Raw genomic sequence first — 13,144 nt, 5'->3', positions numbered from 1 at the left:
TGATTACCTTCAAGAACTTCTTCTCCTCACCCTCTGTCAGTGCAGAAGCAATAATCAATGGCGACTTCTTTTACTCATCCAAAAACGCATACTCCAAGTGAGTGGGTATATCTTTAAGCTCTAACGAGGAAGGAGGACTCTCGACGGAAGGTCAGTCCCTCGGATTGACTTGTACGATCTTGGTGGATAATTTAGAATCAAGGGAAGACGACTCCGCATCAGCCTCAGAGGATGGTTCGGTTATGGAGACCATCTCAAACTCTGGAATCTCCCTATCCTAAATCTGTGTCTCTGAGGCGGAGCCTCCACAGATGTCACTAAAAAACTCTCCCACATGAGTCATGATCGTATCAATGAAGTATAGGGAGTCATCGGGCGATTTGGGGGCATTTGAGAGATTGTCGTACATCAAAGGTGACGTTCTCATCCCCAACTCGAAGAAACAGTTTGCCATCCCGAACGTCATCAACGCCTGTGCGGTGGCGAGAAAAGGTCTACCTGGAATGAGCGGAACACTATCATCCCCGTTCATATCAAGTATAACGAAGTCCACCAGGAAGATGAACTTACCAATGCGAACGATTATGTTCTTAACAATCCCACGTGGATACTTCACGGAATGGTTTGAGATTTGAATGCTCATCCTAGTGGGTCTTGGTTCTCCCAGACCTAATCTACTTAAAACAGAAGACGGCATAAGATCAATGATAGCCCCAAGGTCGGCCAACGCATGACTAACCGTATCGTCTCCTAAGATGCAAGGAATCGTGAAACTCCCAAGATCAACCATCTTTTCAGGAAACTTGTTTTTCAATACGGCAGAGCACCCATCACTAAGAGAAATGGAAGAGACTTCGGCTAACTTCTCATTATTCGTGAGAATGTCCTTGTAAAACTTGGCATATTTGGGCATTTTAGTCAGTGCCTCAAAGAATGGAACGCCTAGGTGAAGCTGCTTAAGAAGTTCTAAGAATTTGGAGTTTTGCTTCTCATCACTGTCCATCTGAAGTCTCCCAGGATATGGCAGTTTACGCTTAAAAACTCTCAGTGGTGGTTGGGATTGCTTCTCGGCATGTGATGTACTTGCTGGGGTACGCCTTGGTCGGTGGAGACTCCATCTGAATATCCTCGTGTACCTACTCCTCTCCATTAATCGCATGCTCCTCGAAGACTCCTCCTGTAGTCATCTTCGGGATCACGAGCTCGCCACGTGCCCCTGCACCACTCCTAGTCGCTACTACTTTGACGACTCGTTTCAAGTTTTGCTCGGTATTGCTCAGAAGTGTACCCGGCAACCACTCATTTAAACGACTAGCTATCTCTCCCATTATTCGCTCTAGATTCTGAATCGATGCTCCCTGATTTTTCATGAAGGTTTCGTTCTCACGGAATTTCTCTTGAGTTTATTTGTGACGGGAATCTTCTCATGTTTTGAGGTGGGATAGCATCTGCGTCTGCTGTGGCATATCTCTCCTAACGTAGGATTCTTCTCTCCACTGCTTGGCCCTTCTCCGGAATCATGGAATAGGCTTTGACGTTGCTGGAAGCTGGATTGATTTATGTTCCTCCGGTTTGAGTTTTGATTGCTTCTCCATTCCGAATTATAGGAATTATTATTATTATTATTTATTATTATTATTATTATTATTATTATTATTTTGGTTTCGGTTTGGATAGCTTACGAAGTCAACAGCCTCTTCCAGAAAGCCTACAGGGCACTGATTCGTATCGTGACCGCCATTACAAATCTCGCAAAGCTGACTCTTCGCCTGCAAGTCTTTCACCATCTTCGTTAACACCTCAACCTGTGCCGTAAGTGGGGAGTTCGTGTCGACCAATTGTATGCCACGTGATATGGAGCCGACGCTCTTGGTACTTTTAGCGGGTGGTCGCTATAACCACTCATGGCTAACCCATTGAACAAGTCTATGCACTCATCGGTATCCTTCGTTGTCAGCAAGTTAGTTCCTACAGCTATTCAGCATGCTCTATGTCGCGTATGTCACCCCATTATGGAACTTCTCAACAACTGCCCAATCTTTCAAACCATGGTTCAGACATAAAGTTAGTAGATTTTTGAATCGCTCCCATGCCTTGTAGAACGTCTCGATGTCCTATATCTGAAGAGAATGATACTGATTTCGTAAATGAGCGACTTTAGCCGGAGGATCGTATTTTTCGAGAAAGTGGGTTTGCATGGCGGCCCAGGTATCTATGGACCCCTGTGGGAGGGATTCAATCCACAGACTAGCCTAGTCAGCGAGGGAGAACAAAAAAACACGGAGTTTGATAGGATCTTCAGTACTGCTGGTGAGGTTAAATGTGTCGTAGATACGAGCAATGCGAGTGAGATGAGTGTGCAGGTTTTCATGGATCAACCCGTGAAATTGTGTAGAATGTGAAATAGTGTTAAGAATATTAGAAGAAATCTGCCAAATAGTGTTTACCGTGATAGGTGGTAGAGCGATGCTAGATCTTGCGCCAGCATTAGCCGGATGGGCCCGGTCTGCAACTGTTCTCCTCGGAGGTGGTACTGTGTCTCCCATATTTACTTCTTTTGGATGTGCCTGTGATCGCCTATGAAACACACGTTCGGGTTCGGAAAAAGGTTTTAACTCGAGTGGTCCCTGTGAACGTCTGTGTGGCATGCACTAATGAGATATACAGTTGTAAGCTCAAACAAAAGGCAGATAAATATTTTTTCAAATAACACGTAGAGCCTTTGACAAAGAGAAAATATAGTAATTGAAACTAATTAAGCTAAACTAATTTAAACTAGAATACGAAATTAAACAGGCAAGTTCCCAACTCGGGTCGTTCTCTTATCGCCTCAAATCGTGTCCCCGGCAACGGCGCAAAAAGCTTGATGTGCGAAAATGTAACTATGAAAATTATGACTTGCAACTAAGCTTTAAACTAAAAAGAATTATCCTAGTAGAACTTCACACAACCGGCAAGTGTACCGATCGTAAGTAGTAAAAACTAAGGAAGTCCGAGTATCGAACACAAAGACACGTGAGAACGATATTGTTACTAAACCCTTACTAAGACTTACATAAGATATTTATTTTAATTGATTTTATTATTTTTATTTATTTCCAACCAATTTAATTAACTATATTACTAAGAAATAACTTAACTTAACGGAACTAACTGGAAAACTTAACCACACGTTAACCACCCTAAACTAGTTAATTTAAACCGTTAAATATAAAACCTTGGTGATTCAAACAGATTTAGCCAAGCATAATGAATGAACAATATATTAAAATGATAAATATGATAAACATGTTCATTAGAATCTGATTACAACTTGTTTGAATGTTTAAAACTCAAAAAACTCAAAACCGACAACCGGGTGATGGAACTCGAAACCAGAAGCTCCTCCTCCTTGGTATTTCATCTGGAACAGATGTGAGACGGCTGGAATGGTGTGTGACATCGTTTTAGGGTTGTAAGGTTATGTTTATATATTGCTAAATTCATTTAAAACCTAAAACCTAACAATAAACTCAAGATCCGGTCCAACCAGGCGCCACGTAATGCGGACATCACGGCTCAACCTGGTCACGTAGCGAGGCCAGGTCCATCAGCACGTTTTCTTCGATTTTTGACTTGTTAAACTTCGTATGCACGTTCCGGCTTCTTCTCGATCCTCATGCGATCTAATTTCCTCTCGTTAAAGGCTCGTGTTCCACTCCTCTCATCCACGGGAACCTACATCAAACATAAGAATTTCACGCAAAAACTACTCTATAAGCATCAAAGTTACGCGTAAAACGACATTGAAACACCCATTGGGACATGTGTGTTTACAACACATCAATAATCTTCAATTCAGTCTCCATCTTTTAGTCCCTTACTATTCTTAGCGATTCTTGAGCTTTGTAACACTCATATACGCCTAAATAGTAAGAATCATTCTCAAATTTCGGTAAATTTTATGATTTTGATGAGTCTTATGAAACCCTAGATGTCAAACGAGTTCTTGATGATTTTTATGTGTTTAGAACAATGATTGTATGCTAGTTAATCGTTTTAAGTAAGTGCTAGATGTTTGATTGTTGTTTTATACAAAGTCTCTTGTTCTTGAAGAAACCCTAGATCAGTCTCATTATATTATTAATGATATAACGTGATTGTAATGTTAATTTATTGTATTTATTCTATAAAACCCTAGAGATGTCATAAACTCGTTTTGGATAAGTTTTGATGACAACATTTTGCTGATAGATTTGTTCTTGTTTATTGTCTTGGCTACAAATTGGTGATACATGAATGTCTTTTTTTTTATCAATTCTTTGATGTTTTTCATTGATTTTAGTTTCCAGAATGCTATAGCTTGTAATTTTTGGACGATTGGTTGATAGTTTTTATGAATTTACAAAATTGTATGTCAAGGTTGTTACGGGAAAGGGTTTTTTGACCGGATTCTTGACATCACAACTCCTTATTTTCATGTCCAAATGGGTTGGTTTCACTTCTAAAACTTCATGTTTTGAGTTAGGATTTTAACACAATTGTCATTGCTTCGTCTGGTTAAGTACTGATTTTTAATTAAATAAAAACTTTATGTTGCGCACTGAAATAGCTGCACATACCTTTTCGTGTTAGATGAATTTTTGTAATTCTTTTGTGTATTGGAAAAATAAAACAACAATAGTTTTAGAAACTTAAGACATGTATGCTACTTTGGTAAAAATTTCATAATTTATTTCCATGACTTGCCTATAGAATAATTTATTTCCATGCATGCTAAAATCTATATTATAAATTCAGAATATGTTCATTATATGATGAGATGCTTGACTATATGGTCAATGCTTGATGTATGAGTTATGTTAGAACTTGTTTTCACTCATGACATTAATATATAGTCACCAACGAGTTATCGGGTCAAACTTGTGTAAGGCCCCGTTACCGGTAGCCCTACTTTAACGTTGGATTTACTCATAAACGCAGTTCTAAATATCAGAGTTAACGAAAACTTTCGCGGAATAATAAAACTTCAACCATAACGTATTACATAACCTTCAAATCTTGTCTTATAAAACATTCGTAGTCAATTAAAACAAAACATAGTCTTTAAAACATCACAACATTTCTTCGAGATGCCAGTATCTTCGATTCCATGCCATGTGTCTTCGGTCAGGCGAGCTGTCTCAACCTATTTGCCTGCGTGCATACTAAAAATCAGCTATGCTGGGTGAGTTCTAGTTAATCACATAACTTACTTTTCATACACATATACGTGCCCGAAGGTACGCATTACATACATATCATGTTCATCATTCGTCCATACACATTCATATCTAACCATACATTATAAAGGGCGTTTCACCTACATACCTCGGACATTATTATTAGGGTCCGGTCACCCTTCATCCTCGGATATTATTAGGGCCCGTTCACCCTTCATCCTCGGATATTATTAGGGTCCGGTCACCCTTCATCCTCAGATATTATTAGGGTCCGGTTCCCTTCGTCCTCGGATATTATTAGGGTCCGGTACCCTTCATCCTCGGATATCATTAGGGTCCGGTACCCTTTCTTCCATAGCTTCATACTATACCTGTTCTTACATACTTTTCCTGATAATACGTGCAATCTCCGAAGAGCGTTCACGTACCATTAACATACCATACGTACATTATGCATACATCATAAATATTCATACATGCATATTATCTTACATCATACACAGCAATCACGTCTTTAGCTACCACCTGACGGTACATGCAATATCCGAAGACCGTTCACGCACCGTCAAGCAATCATCATACATAAATCATACAAGGCATACACTTACCACTTAAGGTAAGTGTATTAACTATCATATCAAGTATGCACACAGCCCCGAAAACATAACAAAGAAGTGGGGCTAGAAACTCACCTCAATGCGGTTGCGTTCACCGTTTACGGTTATTCCCTTCTTGAGCTGTGCACGACTAACTGTATAATAATTATACGTATCAATAAACTATCACTACACATATCGTCTTTCTAGTTTAATCATTACCCTCAAAGAACCGGGGTCCGGGGGCAGCGCCCCTGGCAGCGAGGTTCTAGGGGCGGCAGCCCCTAGCGGGGTCCAAGGGGCAGAGCCCCTGGCTGGGGTTAAGCTGAAAGGTCAGCTTGGAAAAATTTTATTTTCATTAACTGTCTTAACACATTTTCCATTAGGATTTTGAATCATTAAATAATTTGCTACTTAAAGTCCAAGTGCTTCTTTGTAATTAAATCATTCTTTTCTAAGTCCAGGGACTGTTCTGTCATTCTATCAAACTTCTGGTTCGTTACTTGGTTCTTAACGAATTATGTTATCTTAATGAACTGATCCATGCAGCGAATTGAACCCTTTAACGAACTAGTTATTAAGAGAACTGGATCCTATAACGAATCAGTCCATAGCGAACCAGTCCACATAGCGAATCAGTCCAGGTAACGAATTGGACCTTCTAATTCGTTGTTTCCTTAACGAATGACTATAACGAATTGGGGGTTAATTTGTTATCTTCTCCTTAACGAATCTGGACGCGAACTAAGGCCAGTTCATTATTCTTTCCTCAGCGAATCAACTTAACGAATTGAACACGAACTGTAGCTAGTTCATTATGTTCCCATAGACGAACCAGCTAGCGAATCACCTTTAATTCGTTAAATCCCCGTAGCGAACTAGGGTTAGGTCAGGGAATGTCAGAACATTCCCTGACATCCTCGTATTAACTTTTCTGGCACCACCTTTCCGGCGCCGCCGTCGGAAAACCGCGAACACGTCGGAAAAACCAGTTTTAACTCGTTTTTCACCGTTTTTCGTCCCGTTCGATCCAGATCTGAGCTAGGGTGACCATGGCTTCAATGGAACTTCTTCCAAAACCTCGAAGTAAAACGAGTATCTCTATCAGACACGATCGATAACGGTACTCCATGCTTGGATACAACCTCCTTAATGACCAAGCTTGCCAACGTTTCTGACGAGATAGCCTCTCGTATAGGCAGAAAGTGAGCACTCTTGGTCAAACGGTCCACAATCACCCAGATGGTGTCATGATGCTTAGCTGTACGAGGTAACTTAGTTATGAGATCCATGGTTATGTGTTCCCATTTCCATTCAGGTATCTCCAAGGGTTGCATCCTTCCATATGGCTTCTGATGTTCGGCTTTAACTTGTAAACAAGTTAAGCACTTACTGACATAATCCACTACATCATTCTTCATTCCTGGCCACCAATAGTCTCTTTTCAAATCTTGGTACATCTTCGTAGCTCCTGGATGAATCGAATACCTAGACTTATGAGCTTCATCTAAGATTCGACCATGGCGTGGAATCCATATACGGTCAAACCTAGTCTTAACACCTTGCGTGTTTTCCATCAACTCGTCTTGCTGACCAAAAATCCTTTCTTTCTTTACTAGCCCCACATCTATCAGCACTTCTGCTTGCACTTTGACGATTTCTTCAAAAAGTCTTGAATTCATAATCAATTGGTATGACTTCACTGTTGCAATGACTTCCTCATTCTTACGGCTTAACGCATCAGCGACCACGTTAGCTTTACCAGGATAGTACTTAATGTCGCAGTCGTAATCCTTTATCAGTTCTAACCATCTCCTCTGCCTCATGTTCAGCTCTTTCTGCTCGAAGAAGTACTTTAAACTCTTATGATCTGTGTAAATGGTACACTTAGTACCATACATATAGTGTCTCCATATATTGAGAGCATGCACTACTACTGCTAGCTCCAAATCATGAGTCGGATAAGTACTCTCATGGACCTTCAATTGTCTAGACGCGTAAGCTATCACCTTTCCTCGTTGCATCAACACACAACCTAACCCATGATGCGAAGCATCAGTACAAACAACCAAATCCTCGTCACCATCGGGTAAAGCAAGGATTGGAGCTTGCGTGAGTCTCTTCTTTAACTCCTGGAAAGCCTCTTCCTTAAACTTACCCCAACTGAATACTATCGACTTTCGGGTCATGCCGGTCAACGGTGCGGCTATCTTGGAGAAACCTTCGATGAATCTCCTATAGAACCCTAAGAAGCTTCGTATATCAGTCGGATTCTGTGGAGTCTTCCAATTTGTTATCGCTTCAATCTTAGCTGGGTCCACGGTAATCTCTTCAGGATTGATCACGTGACCTAGAAATTGCACTTCTTGCAACCAGAACGCGCATTTCGAAAACTTAGCATACAACTTCTCTTTCTTCAGAGTCTCCAATACTTCTCGCAGATGCTCAGCATGATCGGACTTGCTTTTGGAATAAATCAATATATCGTCGATGAAGACAATAACCGACTTATCCAACATTGGCCGACATACCCTATTCATCATGTCCATAAATGTTGCGGGAGCATTCGTTAGACCGAATGACATTACGAGGAACTCGTAGTGTCCATACCACGTCCGAAACGCTGTTTTAGGGATGTCTGCCTCTTTCACCTTCAACTGAAGATAGCCTGATCTGAGATCTATTCGTGAGAACCAACTTGACCCTTGCAGTTGGTCAAACAGATCGTCAATCCTTGGCAAAGGATATCTATTCTTTACCGTAAGCTTGTTCAACTCGCGATAGTCTATGCACATTCTCATACTTCCATCTTTCTTCTTCAAGAACAACACTGGCGCGCCCCAAGGAGAAACACTTGGTCTTATGAAACCTTTGTCGAGGAGTTCTTGCAGTTGGGACATCAATTCTTTCATCTCAGACGGCGCTAGACGGTAAGGCGCTTTCGCGACGGGCGGGGCTCCTGGTATTAAATCTATCTAGAATTCTATCTCACGTTCCGGTGGCAACCCCGGAAGATCCTCAGGGAATACTTCTGGGTAATCGCGCACAATAGGAACATCTTTCATTTCTTTCGTCTCGGCCGTAGCGTTGACAACATACGCCAGGTAGGCACCGCACCCTCGCCTTAACAAACCTTCGGCTTTTATCATTGAAATGACGTTAAAACCTGAACTTTCCTTATCGCCATAAACCGTCACGGCACTACCATCCAAGGACTTTAGCTTTATTATTCTACTCTTACATACTATCTGAGCTTCATATTCAGATAACCAATCCATTCCCAAGACTACATCGAACCCTCCTAAGGTCATGACATACAAAGTAACAGGGAACTCATGTCCCTCTAAGTCTATCTTACAATCCTTAACCATTTTCATTATTTTCACCGAGGTTTCATTAGCGGTTTCTACTATGAAGGTTTCAAACACTCGGCAACTTTTCATTTTTTCTAGTTTACTAAACGTCGTAGCTACAAAACTCCTATTCGCACCCGAATCAAATAATACTGAAGCAGAAATACCGTTTACTAGGAACGTACCGGTCACAACATCAGGAATCTGTCTAGCCTGTTCCTGGGTCAGCATGTAGGCTCTAGTCCTCGGCCTTGCTTGATCAGCATCTTTCTTCCCACTACCTCCAGCCTCACAGTCGGCGCACTCCCTTGCCATATGGCCTGTCTTACCGCACTTAAAGCATGATGGTTTTGCATTACATTAATTAGCATAATGACTCATCTTCCCAAACTTATAGCAGGCATTTGCCCCCATCCTGCATTCTCCACCATGAGCCTTTCCACATCTGTGGCACACGTCCGAACCAGTACCCCACTTGCACTCGCCACCGTGTACCTTCCCACACGTCTTGCATGTCTTTCTCCCCCACACCTTCTGCTTCTTGTCCCTAGGGTTCCATAACTGAGTACCAGGTCGTTTGGCAGGCGCGACCCACTTCTTCTCCTTCTTCTCTTCCATAGCCACCTCATCTGTCAAGTCCTCATAAACCGTTTCCGCAAGCCCTACAGCAGAATCAAAGGTGCCTGGTCTACCAGCCTTGACCAAGACGCGAACATTCTGTGGCAGTCCCCTAAGGTAGCATTTGATCCGCTTGGCCTCGGTGTTCACCATGTCTGGCACCAACCTTGACAGACGGTTGAATTCAGTGAGGTATTCTCGGTGCGTCATCTTACCCGCCTTTAGACTCAAGAACTTCATCTCAACCTTCTCTATCTCTGCATCAGCACAGAATCGCTTCATCACTAACTCCTTCAGATCGTCCCATCTCAAGGCCTTGATCTCTTTTCGACTCTTCCTTTGCTCAACTGTCTCCCACCAGTACATCGCCTCCTCATCGAATGATTGGGTAGCATACCCCACAGCTTGGTCGGGACGGCATTCGCTAATTCGGATAATTTTATCCATGGCGGTTATCCATTGGAGAGTAGCGATTGCGTCTCCCAAGCCGGTTAGCTCCGGTGGACCACAACCTTTGAAAGACTTATAGTTGCACCCACCTCGGCCCCTTTTCTTGTCATCAACCTTCACTGACTTAACCACACTTGATTCTTCCCCCTCCCCTTCATCATTTTTCTTACCATCTCCTTCCTCCCTTTCAACGGTTCTTTCACGGCCTCCAGTAGCCCTTTCAGCATTCCAGTTCTTCCCAGCAGCTGTCACCGCTTGAGCAATGGCGGCTTGAACAGGAGGGTCAATTTGATACCCTTCGTTGTTACTCGGATTTCGACCAGCTGCACTTCCTTCTCCCTCATTATTAGTAGTTGCTTCCACTGACGGTTCTCGGACAACGTGTGGCCTGCCACGACGTCCCGTACGTCCTCCTTTTCTAGCAGCTTTCTTAGCTCCAGCCATTCGTATTCTATAAGGAAACACAAACATCGTCACTTAAGGAACCAACTGTGATTAGCTGATCACGTTACTTTCCGTGTCCAATACACTTCCCTTTATGAGTCTATTTGTGCTGGTTCTACTTCTAATAGTTAGACAATTAAGCAGTTCATATCATCTTATACCCCTATCCCTAGCAATTAAGCTAGCGTTCACACATTCTTTATTTAGCATTTACGCAAACATTGATTCACTATTCTACTTTACATGTGAATTTAATCACATACTTTTCCTTTACTTAGCTTGCTTGAGTGACACATGGCATTCTCGTACTGGCATCTTCTTTCTTTTCTTACTTTAATCCCATTCTCTGTTCGAGTCTAAGCATGTAGGATGCTTAAATCTCTCGAACTTTGCTCTGATACCAACTTGTAAGGCCCCGTTACCGGTAGCCCTACTTTAACGTTGGATTTACTCATAAACGCAGTTCTAAATATCAGAGTTAACGAAAACTTTCGCGGAATAATAAAACTTCAACCATAACGTATTACATAACCTTCAAATCTTGTCTTTTAAAACATTCATAGTCAATTAAAACAAAACATAGTCTTTAAAACATCACAACATTTCTTCGAGATGCCAGTATCTTCGATTCCATGCCATGTGTCTTCGGTCACGCGAGCTGCCTTAACCTATTTGCCTGCGTGCATACTAAAAGTCAGCTATGCTGAGTGAGTTCTAGTTAATCACATAACTTACTTTTCATACACATATACGTGCCCGAAGGTACGCATTACATACATATCATGTTCATCATTCGTCCATACACATTCATATCTAACCATACATTATAAAGGGCGTTTCACCTACATACCTCGGACATTACTATTGGGGTCCGGTCACCCTTCATCCTCGGATATTATTAGGGTCCGGTCACCCTTCATCCTCGGATATTATTAGGGTCCGGTCACCCTTCATCCTCGGATATTATTAGGGTCCGGTACCCTTCGTCCTAGGATATTATTAGGGTCTGGTACCCTTCATCCTCGGATATCATTAGGGTCCAGTAACCTTTCTTCCATAACTTCATACTATACTTGTTCTTATATACTTTTCCTGACAATACGTGCAATCTCCGAAGAGCGTTCACGTACCATTAACATACCATACGTACATTATGCATACATCATAAATATTCATACATGCATATTATCTTACATCATACACAGCAATCACGTCTTTAGCTACCACCTTACGGTACATGCAATATCCGAAGATCGTTCACGCACCGTCAAGCAATCATCATACATAAATCATACAAGGCATACACTTACCACTTAAGGTAAGTGTATTAACTATCACATCGAGTATGCACACAGCCCCGTAAACATAACAAGGAAGTGGGGCTAGAAACTCACCTCAATGCGGTTGCGTTCACCGTTTAAGGTTATTCCCTTCTTGAGCTGTGCACGACTAACTGTATAATAATTATACGTATCAATAAACTATCACTACACATATCGTCTTTCTAGTTAAATCATTACCCTCAATGAACGGGGGGTCCGGGGGTACCGCCCCTGGCAGCGGGGTTCTAGGGGCGGCAGCCCCTAGCAGGGTCCAAGGGGCAGAGCCCGTGGCTGGGGTTAAGCTGAAAGGTCAGCTTGGAAAAATTTTATTTTCATTAACTGTCTTAACACATTTTCCATTAGGATTTTGAATCATTAAATAATTTGCTACTTAAAGTCCAAGGGCTTCTTTGTAATTAAATCATTCTTTTCTAAGTCCAGGGACTGTTCTGTCATTCTATCAAACTTCTGGTTCGTTACTTGGTTCTTAACGAATTGTGTTATCTTAACGAACTGATCCATGTAGCGAATTGAACCCTTTAACGAACTAGTTATGAAGCGAACTGGATCCTATAACGAATCAGTCCATAGCGAACCACTCCACATAGCGAATCAGTCCAGGTAACGAATTGGACATTCTAATTCGTTGTTTCCTTAACGAATGACTATAACGAATTGGGGGTTAATTTGTTATCTTCTCCTTAACGAATCTGGATGCGAACTAAGGCCAGTTCGTTATTCTTTCCTCAGCGAATCAACTTACTAGTTCGTTATGTTCCCATAGACGAACCAGCTAGCGAATCACCTTTAATTCATTAAATCCCCGTAGCGAACTAGGGTTAGGTCAGGGAATGTCAGAACATTCCCTGACATCCTCGTATTAACTTTTCCGGCGCCGCCGCCGGAAAACCGCGAACACGTCGGAAAAACGAGTTTTAATTCGTTTTTCACCGTTTTTCGTCCCGTTCGATCCAGATCTTAACTAGGGTGACCCCTAAGCTCATCATAGGTTCGGATTATACCCGATTCCACCCGGATCTCGTGACTTAAACAGTTTAACAGTGTCGGCTCGTCGTTTCGTGACTATATCTAACGGGTTTAAGCTCATACAATAATAAACTATCATTACCTCGGGTCGGTGCTCGGATTCTTTCTTGGTT

General features: G+C 41.9%; 1 protein-coding gene across 1 annotated transcript; it reads right to left on the bottom strand.

Annotated features, from left to right (window-relative positions):
* Positions 1 to 277: 277 nt before the first annotated feature.
* On the bottom strand, positions 278 to 1,150 carry LOC143598749 (uncharacterized). Its single transcript, XM_077076890.1, has one exon. It carries the CDS (start codon positions 1,148 to 1,150, stop codon positions 278 to 280), a length of 873 nt encoding a protein of 290 aa, XP_076933005.1.
* Positions 1,151 to 13,144: the final 11,994 nt, after the last annotated feature.

The sequence above is a fragment of the Bidens hawaiensis genome, unplaced genomic scaffold, assembly GCF_021521415.1.
Source record: "Bidens hawaiensis isolate Kalapana, Puna unplaced genomic scaffold, B.hawaiensis_p1.1 tig00050781_1, whole genome shotgun sequence".
Taxonomy (NCBI): Eukaryota; Viridiplantae; Streptophyta; class Magnoliopsida; order Asterales; family Asteraceae; genus Bidens; species Bidens hawaiensis.
Note: the sequence above shows the minus strand (reverse complement) of the source record. Positions and strands in the feature narration are given on the sequence as shown.

What these genes read in the sequence shown, in the direction of transcription:
- LOC143598749 (XM_077076890.1), bottom strand. Translation starts at nt 1,150, where the DNA reads ATGGAGAGGAGTAGGTACACGAGGATATTCAGATGGAGTCTCCACCGA.